The sequence below is a fragment of the Mastigoproctus giganteus genome, chromosome 10 (assembly GCF_048544385.1).
Source record: "Mastigoproctus giganteus isolate SK-2022 chromosome 10, ASM4854438v1, whole genome shotgun sequence".
NCBI lineage: Eukaryota > Metazoa > Arthropoda > Arachnida > Uropygi > Thelyphonidae > Mastigoproctus > Mastigoproctus giganteus.
This window is the reverse complement of record NC_143584.1, coordinates 157,497,743-157,518,772: the sequence shown is the minus strand read 5'-3', so window position 1 is coordinate 157,518,772 and position 21,030 is coordinate 157,497,743. Positions and strand designations below refer to the sequence as shown.

General features: G+C 39.0%; 1 protein-coding gene across 1 annotated transcript in view; it reads left to right on the top strand.

Annotated features, from left to right (window-relative positions):
- The window catches only part of LOC150079405 (GTP-binding protein 10), a 140,062-nt gene that overhangs the window by 65,687 nt on the left and 53,345 nt on the right, over positions 1-21,030 (top strand). The window contains exon 6 of the mRNA XM_090383840.1: positions 7,650-7,702. Within this exon, the coding sequence (XP_090239966.1) occupies positions 7,650-7,702 (53 nt within the window). The remainder of the gene's footprint in view (positions 1-7,649; positions 7,703-21,030) is intronic.

The window sequence follows — 21,030 nt, the reverse complement described above, 5'->3', positions numbered from 1 at the left end:
AACAGGAAAACAAGTTATAAACATGGCAAAACAGAAAAGTGGATCTGAGGGGATATTGGACTAGAAGGGAAATTTTACAATGGTGCATGAGAGGAGACATTGGACACAAAGGGTTAAATATGTGTTTGTTCACAGTATTGGCCTCATGTTTGCCATTTACAAAGGTAAATCATATATCATCAAAACGTCTTAACCAGGAATCAAGTTTATGATATTAGCTAGAATTTGATTTAATTTTCAAATACAAAATTAAGTAATTGATATGTTTGCAAATCTTTAATCTTTATTGTATACAAACATGGTATATACAATAGACCCTTCACAGCAGAAATGCCAGGGGTTTTACTGATATTTTATTATAATATCAGTTGCAAATGACTTTGCAACTGATATTATAATCACAGTGATAATGATTGAACTAGTATTATAACAGATAAGCATTTCATGTATGTTTTCATTACTTTAGGTATACCAAACCTTGGCATAGGAATTCATTTCCCCCCCCCTCCTAACTATACCTTGATTTTTTTTTTTGACAGAAAAATTTGAATGAAGTGATATAAGGGAGAAATTTTAATGAAAAAGCATGTCACCAGGAAGAGAATTATCTAACCACTGATCACTGAACTGGAACCTTAGTTTTGAACTTCTTACTAGGCTTCATAGGAATTCATCCCCCCCCACACCCCTAACTATACCTTGATTTTTCTGACAGAAAAATTAGAATGAAGTGATATAAGAGAGAAATATTAATGAAAAAGCATATCACCAGGGAGGGAATTTATCTTTATCTAACCACTGATCACTGAACTGGAACCTTAGTTTTGAACTTCATAACCAGCCTCCATGGTATTCTGTGATTCATCTGAATCACAAATATCCTAGACAAGGAAGACCTTTATCAAGGAAACTGCACCAAAAATATTGTTTATTAAGAGATTTTATAAATTAATGCATTCCAGCAAAAGATGTTGCATTGCTAATAACTAAACTAAACTGAAATTCAAACATTACACATAAAGGTATGCCCAATTCCTAATTTTAAGTAACTGTTTTATTTTATTGATTAATAGTAATTATTAATATCTTTTTGATTGTGTGTGTGTGTGTGTGCTAATAAATATTAATATTATATTTATAAGTTTAGTATTTAAAAAAAAAATCCATTTGTAAGGCAGTATTTTAAATCTTACTGTGTTGATAACCAGGTTAGGTCAGCTTGTTTGAAAATTATAAAACAAACATACATCATTTCATTGGAAGTTAGATTTTCAATTAATTTGACACCAACTTTATACAAAAAGTAGGCAGACATTAATCAGCATCCAAAACAAAGAAAAATTGTGTGGTCTTAAGCTATTCATGAAGGTGGTTTTTTTTTTTTTTTTTTTTTTTGTTTTTAAGAAAGGGAGGGAATCAGGTACAAGGGGTGACATTACACTATTGTTATAGGGGTGTAATTTCAACCCTTTTCAGGCACATTTCCCTTTTCAGGCACATTTGCATATGTACAGGATGTTCAGAAAGTCACTGTGCACTTATATATTTATTAACAGACGTGTTTCAATATAGAATACAGGAGGTAAATATGAATGACAATTATAAACAATGTTGAAAGTGACTCCCCTCAGCATCAATACAGGCTCGGATCCTTCTTGTTTTGTTTCTAAACACCGCTATCAGTTGCTCGCTTGAAATAGACTGAATGAATGCTGTTATCGCTGCTTTCAAGTCATCCAGCATTCGCAGACAAGCTCAATACACTGCAGATTTTGCTGCTTCCCATAGATAAAAGTCTGGTGGGTTTAGATCTGATGAGCGTGGGGGCCACATGTCTGTCGAAATAATGCGGTCTCCAAAACATTCCTTTAATAACTGCATAGATCTGTGAGATGTGTGGGCAGTAGCACCATCCTGTTGAAACCATGAGTAATTGATTTCATTACTTGTCATCTGACCGATGAAGGTGTGAAGAATCTCCAAACAATAGCGCTCGCTGTTTATTGTGTTCATAAAGAAAATAGGGCCAACAATTCGACATCTGGAAATTGCAACCCACACATGTACTAACCTTGAAATCATGTGGGGATGTTTTGTGCAAAGTGTGAGGATTATCGGATGACCACAATCATGAATTTTGCGAATTAACATAACCTGAGAGATGGAACCATGCTTCGTCAGTGAAAAAGGTCACATCCAACACATTAGCTGTATTCTTTTCAATAAATTGGTTAAACCATCTGCAATAGCGTATTCGTTTTTCATGATCAGTTGCTTTCAGTTCATGTACTGCCATTATTTTGTATGGGAAGAGCTTTAATTTCTTTCTGACGGCTTTATGAGCAGTTCCAAGACCAATATCATGCTGTGAGCTAACTTTCATAATGATTTTGTTGGACTCTGCAGCATACTGTCAGAAATATCCAACAGTTTCTCCTCTGATAGCTTTACTGGCCTTCCACAGCGTTTGACATCATCCACTGCTCCTGTTTCCCGAAACTTATCAGCAAGGTTACGAACTGTATTGCGATGTGGAACAGGTGTATCTGGGAATTTGTCAGCAAATCTCTGTCGCATCACATCTGTGTATCTACCACCTTCTCGGAATACACGTTCTTCAGTTGTTAAAACCATATTGGGATCAAAATCTGAAATATAAACAAAATATGATTAGAAAAGTGCACAGTGACTTTCCAAACACCCTGTATATGCTAAGTGCCTATTGTCTTCACTGTCTATCTATCTTCATGTAACAGAGGGACTTCCAGTGGATGGATTTTCATGCAGTTTTGTATTTTGGCACATTAAAAATTTGTCGAGCCAAACCACAATTTCATTAAAATTGGAAAAATAGAAATCTGTCAATTATTATTACTTTTGCCCTACGATTTGCATAGAAAAAAGAAATTCAGAGATTAAATGTGGTCTTAACGTTGGTTTTACATGAGTTTTTATGATAAAAGTAAGTGATAAAACACTTATCTAAATGATGTAAGAAAGCAAGCTTATACAGCATCAAAAAAAAAACCAAAAAAAAAAAACCTAACAGTTCACATGCCCATCCCCCTAACAGTTTATCTAGTTCTTCCTTGAATGTATTCAAACTATCCACCTCTAGATGGGAGTTTGTACCAACAATCAACTACCCTTAGGCTGAAAGCAAATTTTCACATATCTATCCTGCAAAAGTCCTTTCTCGATTTGAATTTCTGTCCTCTCATGTATATAGTCTGAGGAAGAGGAAGAATTCCATTGAGCTTACTCAATCCATTCAAGGCCTTATGCACTTCAGTTAGATCTGCTTGCAGGTGACTAGTCTCCAGATGGTTCAGTTTGCAAAATTTAAGCCGTTTCCGTTAAGAGCACCAATCTGTTCCCTTCATAAATCTCATTGCCCTTCTCTGCACCTGTTCCAGCAGATCTACATCCTTCCTAAAATGAGGCCTACAGACCTGTACTCAAATGTGGCTTCCAGACTTGTACTCAAATGTGGCCCAACCATGGCCTTGTATAAAAGGATAATCACCTGCTTATCTCTGCTGGCAAAGTTCCTGTATATTATCGACAAAACCCCCATTAGCTATCCTGGCATCCTGTCTTCACTACTCAGAAAAACTGTCTGAAACCACTATATTCACCCTTACAGGACACTTTGCCCCAACGAGACTGCCACTAATCAAAATACAGGACAAAACCATTAAACTAATGACTGAGCTAAAATACCAGGGCATTAGCCTGGACAGAAGCCTCACATTCCTACCACGCCTAAAAAATCTACAGAAGAAAATGAAAATATACGCAGTGATGATAAATAGTGGCAAGAAAAGACCGGTGGCTGAAGAGGCGCACTCTTGCCCTCTTATACACAGCTGTATTCATCCCTGCAGTGACTTATGCCTCTGGAGTCTGGTTCAACAAAGCCACAATTGTGATAAATTCTAGAAAGCTTTTCACCATCCAAAGACCAGCGCTACTTACCACGACAAGAGCTTGCCACACAGTCTCCAACCTAGCACTACAAGTAATGACAGGAAGCCTGCCCCTTGACCTGGAGGTGGTTTGAGCTGGGATGAATTTCCAGCTTGGTCGGGGCAAAAGCACCACATACAAAGACTTCACCACAGATCCTGCAAGCAACAGAGCATATGAAAAGAAGTGGCTTCTAGCTTACCTCCATGAGGTATGGCAACAATGCTGGTCCCAAACAACAAAGGGACAAATAACAAAAAAATTCATCCCTGAGATAAATACAGTCTACCCAACACTACAGGCCTGGTTTTCCCCAGGTCTTCATATTACATATCTGATGATGGGACATGTCGCCACCAAAAGTAAACTGGCCACCTTCCAACTAGTGGACAACCCCCTGCATGCCTGCAGGTTCCCTGAGACTTGGGACCACATGGTGCATGAATGCCAACACTACAAGGACTTCAGATTAGTATTAATCACCAAGATTCAGTTCATCCCGAGAAATGATGACTAACACCTTCTGGAGAATGCCGAGACTTACAGAGCCTTTTCAGACTTTGCCTAGGACGTATATGCCAAGCGACAAACTTTACCACAACCACCAAACCCCAACTAGGAAAGTGGCAAGATAAATGACAACAAAAGGAATTACCAATATAGGAGAAAGTGCAAACCCCAAAATGACACAACCACATTAGGAGAAGAAAGAATTGGGACCTTAAGATCTTATTACCCCATGTCAAGAAAACCTAAGCTTTCAATAAAGTGACCACCTTTTGCAACAAACAGGAAAGCTGCAAGTTTGTGACCTCGAAACACCTAGAGAAACGGCTTCCTCTCAACCCAGCTGTTGACTCAACAAGCACAACTGACCACAAGAATTAGTGACAATCGGCACTGAACATTTGTCCTAAATCAGAGATGAGACAAAAGGAAATTAATCCCAAGGAAAGGACAATCATACTTGACCATACACATGGATGTGACAAACTGACAAGCACCACAAGAAAAGGACAGCCAAGATATTGGAACAAAGACCAGGACTGCAGCTGATCGCTGCCTAAGCCATACGGCGATCCAGACTGGACATCTAGCCCAGCCTGCTTCCAATCCCTGTCCCTGGCAGGAGAGGTAACTTTTTATTGCCTCCTCTACCTGCCATCCAAACTTCCCTCTGGTGTGGCATGGGCATGCCACACTGCCTAGCAGAGGTCATCTCTTCTCTTGACCCCTTACTTCTACTCCAGTCTTCAGCCTCCCCTCCCTCCCACTATTATCTTTCATCTGGCATATAGCCCCACATGTCTAAATTTAATAACATCAAAATTTTGCCTATCCTGTTAGGCCTTTTAACACATCTCTCTAGCGTTCAACCCCAACTAGCGATTTCCTAACAGCAATCTCATTAAGCATTAATGTCAAACATGTGTAAAAATTTTTTTTTATTAGGTCCTAGCCACTGAAATCCCAGGAAACTAGGTGGCAGGACCTGCCAGAGCAACTTGTTGTGATACTGGACACACCCGGCTAGCCTCCACTTGGCAAGGTATGGGCAATCGGGCCCCATTAAGGGCCTGGTGGCCAATAAGCCGGACAAACAATGTGCACAACACATCACACTGCACAGACACGGCCCACATACTTTCAAGTCTCTGGCTTGACAGTGTACTCGATACAGCAAACACACGCGGAGATGGGAGAAATCCCAGGTACCGTCCAACACAAACATACCTTATATTCACCCTTACAAAAGCAAAAGCCTATCCCTTTACCCTTTACAGTAGTTATGTCTTTAAGAAACTTCCACATCAGTACATTGGGAACACGGCCGCCCAGTGGGTCTTTTATCTCTAAATTTGTAATGCCTGCAGAATCATTGCTGATAACCAGATCAAGATTCCTATTGTTGCCTCTCTAACTTTCTGCTGTAGAAAACAGTCTTCCAATAAATCCACAAAAGTCTTGCTAGTGTGTATGTGATCCACCCACAAATTCCGTTCAACATCTGGAAATCACATTCATTAGGCATATAGCACACTCCTACTCATTTTCGTTTTCTTTTCTCGGTGCTTATGCCACACCAAACTGATTCAGTACTGCACTGGCCACCATGGCAACTAGATGCACTGCCTTAGACTTTGTGCTTCTTAACTAAGAGCATAACCCCCCCCCCCCCTCTGTCTTATCTGTTCTTTCCATATACATTGTACATTTTTTTTTGGTTGATGCTATATAAGCTTTCTTCCCTTGCATCATTTTCCACTATTAATACTAATAGTAAATACTAATACTGTCAGAAAAATAACTGAGATTTGGCAGATTGTAGATGGAAATGGGTATCATTGAGTTTGCAATTGAGATCACTTGTATTCATGATATAAATTAGATGTTTTTTGGGAAAGAGGCTTAGATATTTTTTGAAATAAATTTGTTTCTTTAGTTTGACACATTGATGTATATGAGGTAAAAATTTGGTGTTAGGGAGCAAGAATATGTGAGCTACTTGATTTCTTGGTCTTGTCAATACATACACAGTATTTGAATTCCCTCCATTCTCATTGCCTCTACCCAGCTGGCTGGCTAGAGGACAGAGAATTACCAATAGGTTTGGTCAAGTGGAATATGTAGCAGCTGGCTTGCAAAAAATGTTTTAAATCTGAACCCTTGAAATGTAAGAATGTTGGATTTCATCATGATGTCCTTTGTAACCTCAAAAGACATGACCCATACTGCATGATAAAAGAAATGGCAAAATACTAGAGCTTTGCTTTGGAGACCAAACATGGTTTCCACACAAGTGTGGCAAGAAAAGTGGTGGTATTGTACCAAGTGATGAGGTATCTGTGAGGTATCTGTCACAGGCAGTCAGCCATATTTCTGTGCATCGTGGAAACTTGAGTGATAACCTCCAATATACTGGGCACTGTTTTTGACCTTGTGAGGGGGTGGGGACATGTTCAGTGCAAACAGAGGATTTGATTGTCATAGAATGACCAGACTTGGCCAAAATTCAACACACTTGATTGACTAGCAGGACCTGAATATCAGCTCTGTCAGCAATTTGGACTCCTGAATAGCTCTCATTGTTGGAAGAATGGTCATAAAGAATATCTGTGGCATGTCTCTTAGACCTCCCAGTGATGTTTTTCAAGGTGACATGCAGAAGGCACGAACCACTCTCTTTGTGGTTCAGTCAACATGTTCTGTGATTTTGTAAAGCTATTTGTGCCATTACATTGAGGTATTGAGATAAAGTATATCGAGGTTACATTGAGGTATTACCTACTGTCTCTAACCTTTGAATAATGTCTACCACAGTGCATTTTGGCAGTATCAGATAAGTTTCAGTTTTGCACACCTAGAAAGGTTACTGATCTGGTACCTTACCCATCTACTATATCTTATTTGACAGTCTCCAAGTTCTGATTCATGACCCTTGCTGGCATACTGCCGCTGCTGCATAGGCATATTCATGAGATTTATATTAGTAGGTCCAAGCCAATATGGATGCATTGAGGGATTTGTGACACGGTACACAATATTTGGGGAGGGGTATCCTATACCTCTGGTCATATAGTGCATATCATCATTCCTAATAAATTTTGATATTTTTAGGAGAAAAAAATGTTCAAGTAAAATTCATATAGTTTGCATTTTTTTTTTTTTTTTTTTTCCAGTTACTACAGTAAAACCTTCTTTAGGAGTGATGGAATATGAAGATTTTAGGCAGGTAAAAAAATTTAGGAACATCTTAGTGATTCTGTTGTAAAAAAGTCCAAGTTTTCTTAAGTATGCTTTATGCAATTTATCTTATAATACGAATTTAGTATTGCTCCCTTTTGTACATGTATATGCTGTACATGATATGTGCAAGGTGTTCATTTTAAAAGTAAACTTACTGTATTTGTATTGAGTACGTTGCTACTAAATAACGATCATTGGTGTAATTGTGTGAGGGTGTTAGTGGAGGATGCCATGTATCTGGAGGAAGTAACAGTTTTGCATTTGAAGTTGCACATGTCATTACTGGTGAATGCATCTTGCCATATACCATTGAGTAAAGTTTTTCTTTAGTGGAATGTGGAAATGAAATCTTACAATGAATGTCAACAAAATTGTTGAAAAATTCCCTGACACTAACTATCCATACAAAGTTGCAATTTTAAAGATAAGAAGTTTCACCAGTGTGGATCTGCAATTTTCAAGATAATTAAGACCTATATTATTTGACATAATTAAAATCCACCTCATGAGTGTGGATCAGTTGGGAATAAGGAACATGAAAGGAGGAGTGTTCTTACATGACACTTTAGACGAAACTAGACAAACAATTTTGCACTCTCCAAACAAATCTCTATGTGAAACTTAGCATTATCACTTAGTTCAGCCCATTTCACTGTAAGAAAATACGTAAAACTTTTTCCACACTGAATCCACAAAATGCATGAGGTTCAATTTCAAGGTAAAGTTAAAAGATTATGATAGGTAACTGGGGTAAAAATTTTCTTGAAGGTATTGAAATTTTGGATAAAATTTCACTGATGAAGTGTAGTTTCACCTTAATGGCTATGTCAGCAGTCAAAATTGGAGAACATGAAGTGCTAGAAATTCATATATTTTTTGTGAAATCTCCTTATGAGCCCAAAAAAATGGATGTTTGGTGTAGCTTATCTTGAAGAAGGATAGTGGGGGTTCGTATTTTTCGTACCCACTCCCACCTCTGATGTTTACCAAGGTATCATAATGTAGTTTATAGCATGGCAAGATCTAAAATGAGACATCTGGTTCCAACAGGACAGGGCAACTGGCCATACTTCGTGCTCAGCCACTGAAATATCACAAGAATTTTTTGAGGACTTTATCACATAAGTCTCCTGATTTGACATCCCCAGACTCCTTTTAATGGGATTTATTAAGGCAGAAAGCTTACAAGAGCAATCTATGAAGCAGTCATTCAACAGTTGAAAGTGAGTATCAAAAATACGGTCAGGAGTGTATTGACACAAACTCTTCATCACATCAATCACAACATGTTCAAGAGAGTGAATTTGTGTATTGCTGATAATGGAGGACACTTCTAGCATTGTTTATGAACTATTATTTGTTAATTATTCTGAAAATAAATTATATTCTCCATTGATTGTTTTTGAGTTCACTTTTGAAATGAACACTGTATCAGAGACACTTTTAACATAAAAAAATGCGTGGAGCATTTGAGTTCATGGCTTGAGTGAAAGGATGGTAGCGTGTGAAGAATTTCTGTACTTCATGTACAAGTCTAACACTTCAAATAGTAATCTACCAAGTTTCATGCAGTTTCAGTAATGTCTTTCAGTAATCAAAGAATTCTTTGCATTCTTAGCCAAGGATTTCTAATAATCTGCCTTAGCTTGCCTAACTTCTTTAGTGATTTGATTGCAGATTAGTTTGTACATATTATTTGTTTCTGTGTCACCTGATAGTTTATCTTGTGCTTTTTTTCCCTCTGTGTATAGTCTCATAAGTTCTTTTGACATCAGTTTAGGTCTAAACTAGTGGTTTTCAACTGGGGTGCCACAACAAAATTCCAGGGGTGCCACTTAATTTGGATTTATATGTTACTTAAACCTATAACACATACTTCTTGATTAGACCGTGGTTCGAGCCCGTCACCACCAAATGCGGAGGATGTGGAAAGGTCAGGAAATGACCACCGCATATTCTCGGAGTAATATGGCCTTAGTTGCTAATGCTCCTAAAAACCAAATAACAACGACAACTTAAACCTATTTTTTAAAAATTTAAATATTTATTTCATTATAAAAAGGAGAGAGAGAGAGACAGTCAGAACTAACAGACAGAAGTAGGGGTGCCACAAAACAAAATAAATTACTTAACGGTGCCATTATTAAAATAAGGTTCGAAACCCACTGGTCTAAACCCTGAATAATATTTTCTGTTGTTATGAAAAGTTTAGTAGCTTCTGTAGTTACTTCCCTGTTCATTTCTCATTTGAATATGCTGTTGGTAATGTCACGAATTAGCTGCTCTGAAAAGAATTTATACTGTGTAAAGCCATTTTAGTCATCTTTATTGAAAGCAACATTCCTTCCCTTTACCATTGACAGTAATTGTATCTTTAACAAGGCCTCTGTAGTCGAGTGTTCAGGAGTGGCAGTACAGTAGCACACACACACTCTTAGAGTAGACTGGGATTCAAGCCCCTGACTGCTAAATACGATCGATCTTCCAACCTGCACTGGACCAGTATGGCAGATTATGGTCCATTTCTCTCAACATGAATCATTGAGGAGGCTTCCGTCCTGCAGTGTATTGATAACGGCTGCTGCTTTTTTTCTTTAACAAAATCCCTGAAGGGTTGTTGCTTTCATAAAGGTGACTACAGTGGGCTTAGATAGTTTTTAAACCCTTTTCAGTGGAACAAGCTGTTGACATTACCAACTGCATATTAATAAGGCTGAATGATGCAAGGAAATTAACTTTTTGTGTATCATCTAAAATAATAATAGTAAAAATTCAAATAAATCAGAATATTCATGCTATTTCTGTTCCCCCAAGGTAATTACCCAGTTCTGCTTTAAACTGAGTCAGACTCACTGCCTCCACTTTGTTTGGTGGTTATTTATTCCAATGTTCAAAAACCCACTATCCATAGATGAATTTCATAAGATCTAATCATCTATTATTTTCTGAGATTTTATATGTGGATCCTTTGGTTCATGTCTCACCCACAAGGGAGAACAGACCTTCGTCATTCATTTTACTCAATCCTGTCAGTGCTTTATTCACTTCAATCAGTTCTTCCCTTTTCTCAGACTTTGCAATCTACACCTTTTCTTTAGTATTAGTAGTGATAAATGATGCAAGAAAGCAAGCTTATATAGCATCTACGAAAAAACCCTTCCATCACCTGTCGATTCCCTGCAATAGTTCTTCCTTGAATTTATTCAAACTACCCACTTCCACAACAACAACAACAGATGGAAGTTTCTTCCAACAACCAACCATCTGTTTGCTGAAGTCAAACTTCCACAAATTAGTAGTAATAGTAATGGCAAATGAAGCAAGAAAGCAAGCTTATTGCTTTCTTGCTTCATTTAGCATCAGACAGAAAAAAAAAAAAAAAAAATGCCACAGTTCACCAATCCAAGAATTTGTCTAGTTCTCCCTTGAATTTATTCAACTCATCCACTTCCAGTACAACAGGTGGAAGCCTGTTCCAACAATAAACTGGCTGAAGGCAAACTTTTGCACATCTATCCTGCTACCATCCTTCCTCAACTTGAATTTCTGCCCTCTTATATGTCTAGTGTCAGAAAGTAGAAGAATACCATTAATTCAGCCTACTCAATCCATTCAAGGCTTTAAACACCTTAGTCAGATCTCCCCACAGGTGACTGGTCTCGAGACAAAAGCTTCAGTCAAAGGCTTCAGTCCTGCAATTTGCAGGACTGAAGCCTTTCTAGGTAGGAGTACCATTTTGTTCCCTTCACCAATCCGGTTGCCCTTCTCTGCACCTGTCCCCTCGACGTGGGCACCTGTATGTGGTGAGGGGACCTCCCAGTGATGCTGCTGGCCTTCCAGATTAGGATCACTGGGATCTAATGCTTATACCTTGGTTCCAGGGTTACATCGTTGGAATCCGGCGTGTGCAGCTGTGCGCTGCGACCCATGGAAACTCGGAAAGGGGGATCCTGGTGGGTGAGGGGTCCGGCCCTAATATATCACTTTGGCTTCTGCTTCGACAAGACGCATGGTCCCGGATCAGCCTTACTGGGATCAGTCGGCGAGTGGTTTTTTACTGCAAGGGTCAACTGCGTTCCAATAAGTCTCCCTCCCTTTGGTCCTGGGACGGGATCAAGACTTATTGGTAACGTGGGTATTGTGCTCCTAAGCGAACTTGATGTCCCATTCATGTACGCAGTACCTGCTAGTTCACGAGTGGGCATCCCCTTGTTGGGCTCCGTGGTGGGTGAGGTACTTAGGGCATCAGAAATTTTCTCTTTACTCCTATGAGTAATTTAAATCTTTCAAACCCCTCTGGGGCCTCTATGAGGTCCCTACCTGAAATGATGAAGATAATGTAACGTCAAAAAAGAAACACCGAACAGAAGCTGCACCACCTCCTGTACTTCGATTCCTTATCATACATTCTACTGGTGAAAAGGAAATAGGTAAAATGTTGCCCTTCTTCATTCAGAAGGGTCTTGACGGGCTATCAGGGTCCCCGAAGTCGGTAAAACGACTTAGATCGGGTGTCCTTTTAGTAGAAACTTCCTCAGTGCAACATTCAGAATTGCTTCTCCAAGCAACATCCCTTGGTGGCATTCCAATTAAGGTGTCACCACACAAGACATTGAATACATCACATGGTGTAATTGCTGAGTGGGATCTTGAAACATCTGAAGAGGAGATATGCACCGAACTGAGAGATCAAGGAGTGACAGCCGTTAAAAGAATATTTGTGTAAGGAGGGAAAACTAGTCCCAACTAGGGTTCTTATCCTTACATTTAATACTCCTAAACCGCCTACTTCCTGTAAGACTGTACATTCCAAACCTGTTGCGATGTTTCATATGCCAAAAATATGGCCACTCTCAGATGTCATGTCGTGGATCACCTGCTTGTGCCCTCTGTGAAGGCAAGGAACATGACACAAGGAATGTTCTGCCTCAAAAGCAGCATGCTTGAATTGTGGCGGTGAACACCCTGCATATTCAAGAGCATGCCAAAGAGGGAAAGAGGAATAACAAATTCAAACAATCAAGATGGAACAAAACATCCCATATGCGGAAGCAAGGAAACAGATAACATCAGTAAATAGTGGAAAATCTTATGCACAAGCAGTTCTGAGAAAGGTTTCTATTTCAACGCAAATTGATATTTCAGTCTCGCCAAGTGATTCTTTTACACCCCAAGCCTGATACTTGTTGATACAGGCACAGCAAGATAAAGCAGTCGCTACTCCCATCTCAATACCAACCAAGGAAGTAGCACCTAAAGAAAAACCTCCTCCAACTAAATCCCATCCTGTTATTAGTGAGGTACAGGGGGAAATGGAGGTAAATGAAGAGGAAAGTGTGGAAGAATCTATTCTGGACCTTCATCCCTGAAGAAGAAATGGATACTGGGCGCCCTCAATTTTCCAGAGGCAGAGTAAAATCCAAAGCGAGCCAATCAAAACTGGCATCACTTCGGAAGCTAGCCAATGGTTCCACTAACTCCAAGTAATAATGGTTAAATTATTGCAATGGAATTGTCATGGATTCTGGTGAAATATGGAGGATGTCAAAATGCTAATGCGCAAATATGAACCTGTTTGCTTTTGTTTGCAAGAAATGTACCTAAAGGCAAGTGATGACCCCATCTTTCAAAATTTTACTGCTATCCGTAAAGACAGAAATGGAGATGGCCCAGCCCATGGAGGAGTCGCAATCCTCGTGGGCAACCATACCCCTTTCTCACAAGTTCAATTAAACACTAACTTAGAAGCAGTAGCCATCCGCTTAGCAGTAGGGTCCTTTCTCACAATATGTTCTACATACTTGCCTCCTGGGACACACACCTCTGAGGCAGATCTCTACAATCTTATTATGCAATTGCCCTCTCCTTTATTACTTCTTGGAGACTTTAATGGAGATAGTACCCTGTGGGGTAGTGCAGAAACTAATGAACGAGGCCATATTATTGAACGTGTGCTCGACAGTAACAGCCTTTCATTACTAAATATTGGAATCAACACCTATTTCCATATGCCTACCCATACTTTCTCTGTCATTGATCTATCCATCTGCTCACCTTCTCTACTGCCTATGCTTTCCTGGAAGGTGGAACAGAATCCTTATGGAAGCGATAATTTCCTCGTAATATCTACCATAGTGGAAGGACAACACTGCCATCCATTCAGAATCCCATGGTGGAAGTATGATCAAGCAGACTGGAGTATTTTCTCGCAGCTTACAGAATTTGATCCTGTACAAATTCAACAGGAATCAATCAACGAAGCAGTGAAGTACATCACAGAATGTATTAGCCATGCAGCGGCAATTGCAATTCCAAAAACATCCTCCCGATTTCCACGTTATCCAAAACCATGGTGGAACCAAGACTGTAAAGAAGCAAGGAAGTCACAAAATCGGGCATGGGGAAAATTTCGACGTTACCCCACCACCGAACATCTTATAGCCTTTAAACGTGCTCGTGCCAAAGCACGATTTATACGCCGACAGAGCCAAAAGGAATGCTAGGTCAAGTTTACATCCTCAGTTAACCAGATGATCAGTGCTAAAGTCATCTGAGACAAAATTAGGAAAGTGAAGGGCAAATATACATCACTTCCCTCATCAATGTTAGAACACAATGGGTGTACATTAGCAGAGCCAACTGATATTGCAAATGCTCTGGGAGAGGTATTCTCCAGCATATCTGCTGAGACTTCATATAATGAACTTCATTCCGAGTTCCTAGTTTTAAAGAAGAAAATGGAGAAGCAAAAACTCAACTTTTCTTCAAGCAAAGTCCAGCCTTATAACCTTCCTTTCAGTCAAGTGGAATTAACCATTGTTCTTGCTACCTCAAAGGTCAGTGCTGTAGGACCAGATGATATTCAGTATGAGATGATCAAACACCAAGTTTGGTGTGACATAAGCACTGTGAAAGCAAAAATAAAGAGTAGGAGTGTGTTATAGGCCTAATGACTCGATTGATTAAAATGAACAATTGTACAGAGAAATAGAGTGAGATAGTAAATCAGAATGTCTTATGGGGGATTTTAACTTCCCAGATATTGTCTGGAATTAACTTCTAAGTCACAAAGATGGTTAGGCAGGCGAAGGCAGATTACGAGAAATCTCTGGCAAAAGATGCTAAGAAAAACAGCAAGGATTTCTTTACTTATATAAACTCTAAAAGGAAGGGGATGAATCTGATTGGTCCACTGGATATCGACGGTTCGGCTGTTGATGATCCTGCTCAGATAGCAAACAAACTGAATGAGTATTTTGCATCTACATTCACACGTGAGGAGTTATTAAGGTTTGAAAATGGAAGAAGGTTATCAAATTATAGCAGGGTGCTTAATGATTTTGTATTAACTGAGAGCAAAGTGGAGGAGAAATTGTTGAAGTTAAACATAAGAAAGGCACTTGGGGTGGATGGGATCTATCCAGTTATATTAAAGGAGGCGGCAAAGCAACTAAGCAAACCCTTAGCCATAATTATGAGAGCATCCTTGGACTCAGGGGAGGTCCCCACAGACTGGAGATGTGCAAATGTATCTCCAATTCACAAAGGGGGATCGAAGGGTGCCACAAGTAATTACAGACCAGTTAGTTTAACTTCTGTTCCAGGTAAAATAATGGAATCACTGCTTAAAGATGCATTGCAGGATCATCTAGACAAAACTGCAGCAATAATTCACACACAGCATGGGTTTGTTAAGGGAAAGTCTTGTCTGACAAATTTGATAGTATATTATGATGTGGTTACAAAGGAACTGGATGCAAAAAATAATTTTGATATCATATATTTGGATTTCAGGAAAGCTTTTGACACTGTTGCGCATGGAAGACTATTGTACAAATTGGAGCAGAATGGTATTAAGGGTAAGTTGCTACAATGGATAAAAGGATGGTTGAGTTGGAGAAACAGAGGGTGGTAATTAATGGGTGCTGCTGTTCGTGGACTAATGTTATTAATGGAGTCCCACAGGGTTCAGTTTTGGGTCCACTGTTGTTTTGTATATTTATCAATGATATTGATGAAGGTATATATCAGGCTTACTGTCGAAGTTTGCAGATGATACAAAGGTTGGCAGGGTTGTTAATGACAGTAATGGCAGTGTGCTACTGCAACAGGATCTAGATAATTTGGGCAGATGGGCTAAGAATTGGCAATTGAAGTTTAACCTTGACAAATGCAAAGTACTGCATATGGGTAGTACCAACTGTGTGGGGCGCCTCCGTAGCCAGGTGGGCAGGAGCGGCAGTGCGGTAGCACACGCTTCTTGATTAGACTGGGGTTCGAGCCCGTGACCACCAAATACGGAGGAAGCGGAAAGGTCAGGGAATGACCACCGCATATCCCTAGAGCAATATGGCCTTAGTTGCTAATGCTCCTAAAAATCAAATAACAACAACAACAACAACCAACTGTGTGGTACTACACTTAAGGTGGTAGAAAGTGAAAAAGACCTGGGAGTAATTGTGCAGTTAGATATGAAGTTTTCCAATGCAGACAGGCTGCCAGGCCAAGTCATGGAGTTTTGTCAATGATATATAGGAATTTTGCTAGCAGGGAGAAGGGGGTGATTGTCCCTCTGTATAAGGCAATGGTCAGGCCATGCCTTGAGTACTGTGCACAGGTCTGGAGGCCTCATTTTAGGAAGGATGTAGATTTGCTTGAGCGTGTACAGAGAAGGGCAACAAGATTGGTGAGGGGAATGAAGGGATCTTCTTACCAAGAGAGGCTTAAGTTCTGCAAATTGCAGTGGCTGGAGACTAGGCACCTGCACAGTGATCTGATTGAGGTGTATAAGGCCTTGAATGGGTTGAGCATGCTGAATTCTTATGGGATCCTTCCACTTGTTCAGATTATGAACCTGAGGAGGCATAAATTCAAATTAAGAAAAGACAGATGTAGAATAAATGTGCAGAAATTTGCCTTTAGCCAGTGGGTGGTTAATTGCTGGAACAAACTTCCATCTGTCATTGTGGAAGTTGATAGGTTAAATAAATTTAAGGAGGAACTGGACAGGCATTTAGAGGGAATGGTGTGATATATTTTTTTTTTGGTTGATGCTCATACACTTGCTTTCTTGCATCACATGCCACTACTACTACCTTTCCATCTCACTCTCTAGAGCTGTTGCTATATCTTTACAACCAAATTTATTTTGGGGATCTGTTTCCTAATTCTTGGTGTGGGGCAATTGTTCTCGCATTCCCAAAGCCAGGAAAGACCCCAAAATTCCTAACAACTATCGTCCTGTTGCTCTGACCAGTTGCTTATGTAAAGTTTTGAAAAAATTGTGAATGCCTGCCTTATATATTACCTTGAGGCAAATGACCATTTATACAAGATTCAGTGTGGCTTCCAAAGAAATCGGCCCACTTTGGACCATTTAATCCGATTGGGAACAGAGATTCGCGATGCGTTTGTAACGCTTGAGCACTTGGTATCAGTTTTATTTGATGTAGAAAAAGCTTATGACAGAATTGGAGGTATGGCGTTTTAAAAGATCACTATTCGTTTGGTCTGAGAGGTCACCTTCCTATTTTTGTTAAGAATTTTTTATCAAAACGACTCTTCCAGTTCGTGTTAGATCCAGTGTGTCTCGCTTTTTTTGTCAAGAGGAAGGAGTCCCCCAAGGCTCTGTCCTCAGTGTTACGCTGTTTGCAGTCAAAATTAATTCCATTACAGAACAGCTTCCTCTTTCAGTAAATAGTGCTTTGTATGTAGACGATTTTAGTATTTTTTGTCACTCCTGCGGCATGAGAGTAATTGAACGGCAATTGTAACAAGCAATCAACCATCTTATTTCCTGGACATTAGCCAATGGGTTTAGATTTTCTGCTCAAAAGACTGTTTGTGTGCATTTCTGCCACAAACAGAATCCACATCTTGACCCGGAACTCAAACTTGGACAGAATCCAATTCCTGTGGTAGCAGAAACAAAATTTTTGGGACTCATCTTTGATCAAAGGCTAACGTTCCTCCACCATATCCGTCAGCTCAGAGCAAAAGTACGAAATGTTTGAACATGCTCAGTGCTATCTCCTCCAACTTTTGGGGAGCAGACAGAAGCACATTATTACATCTGTTTCGAGCACTTGTCCGCTCTAAACTTGATTATGGTTCCCAAGCTTATTCTTCAGCTAGAACTTCTGCACTCCGATGGCTCGATCCAACCATAGAGCCATTCGGATTGCCACAGGGGCATTTCGTACTTCGCCTGTCCAAAGTCTATACGTTGAAGCCAATGAACCACCATTGATGCTTCGATGTCAGCAATTGTCGTTACAATATGCGATAAAAAATAAAATCCCTGCCTGACCATCCTATGTGGACATCTGTTTATATGCCATGGTGGGAAAATCCATATAATACGTGTAAAACTGTCAGTTGACCCTTTGGTATCGGGATTCAAGAGCTGGTTCATGATATTAACTTTATTGAATAATATATCCACGTCAGCCAGGCAATCAGTTCCTCCTTGGAATATGCAATTCCCGACTTGTGATTTCAGTCTTAGGAGTTGGCTGAAAGTTGATACATTGCCATATTTATATTGGCAACTTTTTGCAGCACGCCGTGCCGAATACCCAGATTTCTTGCCGGTGTATACAGATGGCTCAAAGTCTGAAGAGTTTGCCGGGTCTGCTTGTGTTTTTCCAACAAAAACAATCTGCAATCGTATTCCGTATGAATGCAGCATATACACTGCAGAGCTACACATAGAACTAGCCTTGGATCATATAAAATCCCACCAGTATCAAAGGTGCATGTTATATACTGATTCCCTAAGCATATTATAGGCCTTATCCAATGTGAGAAGCACTCACCCAGTATTGTGTCGGGTGCAGCAAATATTATACTCTCTCTTAAAGTTAAACTTCGATATTTGCTTTTGTGAATCCCTAGCCATTTTGGTATTCGAGTCAATGATTTGGCAGATGCAGCAGCCAAATCAGCAACGCCACAAAGTAGTATCCGCTTGTCTGTCCCCTATACAGACTGTAAGCAACTAATCCACAAAAAAAAATATGTGCATGTTGGCAAGAAGCTTGGAATGGGTGCCCTACTAACAAGCTAAATGAAATTAAGCCTGTAATAATGCATTGGCATTCTAGTCAGTGCAGGGTTTGCCGGAAGGAAGTAGTTCTTGCTCGGCTATGCACAGGACATTCTCACCTGAAGCATTCGTATTTGCTGAGGGCTGATGATAATCCTGTGTGTAGATATTGTAGTGTATTTTTAACTATTCGTCATATTTTAGTAGAATGTACATCTTTTAATAATTAGATACAGAGCTGTACTACTTAATATGTTCTACGTTGATAATAATATTAGTAAAATAATAAGAGGAGTTTACCTCAATATAGTGCGTAGAACACTTCCGTATGATACCCTCCAGAAATTAAAACGGAAAAAATCGACAACTTACCGGTACATTAGAGTAAAATATAAATAATTAAATAATTAATTTAACACAATTCAAATCAATTTAAAACAATTAAAAATCAAATTAACGCAATTAAAAGAATCTAACGAAAATATTCAAAACGATTTGATTTTTAATTGTTTTAAATTGATTTGAATTGTCTTAAGGAAGGAAAATCGGTTTGAATATTTGCGTTAGATTCTTTTAATTGCTTTAATTTGATTTTTAATTGTTTTAAATTGATTTGAATTGTGTTAAATTGATTATTTAATTATTTATATTTTACTCTAATGTACTGGTAAGTTGTCGATTTTTTCGTTTTTTCCGTTTTAATTTCTGGAGGGTATCATATGGAAGTGTTCTACGTACTATATTGAGGGAAACTCCTCTTATTATTTTACTAATCTTTTAATAATGAATGTCGTTTATGTTTTACCCATTTGTCCGAGCCTTATACACTCAGGCAGATTTTATCAGATGACGACATGTGTCAGATGTACTCAAGTTTTTACATTAATCTATACTAATTAATCTATACAGTTTTATTTAGATTTCTTTAATATATAATACATTATAACTGTGTTTATACCGTATGTTATTTTATTATATATTTTTACATATTTCTTTATATTTATATTTTATACCTTTAGACTTGGCGCACAATAGCCTTAGATGCTGATGTCCCACAAAAATCCTAATAACCAACCAACCATCTGCATCTGTTCCATCAGATCTACATCCTTCCTAAAGTGAGGACTATAGATCTGTATATAGTACTCAGGATGGGGCCTAACCATGGCCTTATATAAAGGGATAATTATCTCCTTATCCTTGCTAGCATAGTTTCTTTGACAAAATCCCATGAGCTGTCCTGGCAGCATGTCTGCACTGTTCAGAGAATTTCATGTCTGACTGCACAATTACCCCCAAGTCTTTTTCTTCACTACCCTGAATGTAGTATCACACAGTTTATAAGTTGCTCTGGGGTTACTGCTACTCGTGTGCAGTACTTTGCAATTGTCAATCAATGTTAAACTTTAACTGCCATTTCTTAGCTCATCGACCAAATTTTCCTAGATCTTGTTGCAGTAGCTCACCCTGATGACAGTCATTAACCACCCTGCCACCTTTTGTATCATCTGCAAACTTAGACATTAAGCCTGATATACTTTCATTAATATCACTGATAAACATTGAAAACAAAAATGGACCCAGCACTGAATCCTGTGGAATTCCTCTAATAACGTTAATCCACAATGAGCAGTGCCCATTGATAACCACTTTCTGTCTTCTTCCACTTAACCATCCCTTTATCCATAGCAGTAACTTGCCCTTAATGCCACATTGCTACAGTTTGCACAGCAGTCTTTTATGTACAACAGTATCAAAGGCCTTCCTGAAATTAAAGTATACAATGTAAAAATTATTTTTTGCATCCAGTTCCTTGGCCACTGCATCATAGTAACCAGTCAGATTGGTTAGACAAGACTGCTCCTTGGCAAATCTGTGCTCTGATTGTAGTATAATTACATGCTTGTCCAGATGGTCCTGCATTACTTCTTTAACCAGTGATTCTATTATTTTCTCTGGAATAGACCGTAAGTTAACAGGTCTGTAATTACACATCACCTTTTTTTTTTCCTGAAAACCCCGAACATGAGAAGTGATAGAACCTATAGTACTTAGTATTATGCATTAGCTGAAGGTTGAGAAGATGTAAGACGATATTTGTTGACATTAGACTTGAACTTCTATAGATTTTAATTATCAGGATATATGTATGAGGAAGATCATTCCAGAAAACTGAAGTTGAATGAATAAATGAGGAAGAAGAAAAGTTGATTCTGTGAGTTTGAAGTTGGACAGTAAGGGGTGGATGTTGAGTGGTAATGGCACAT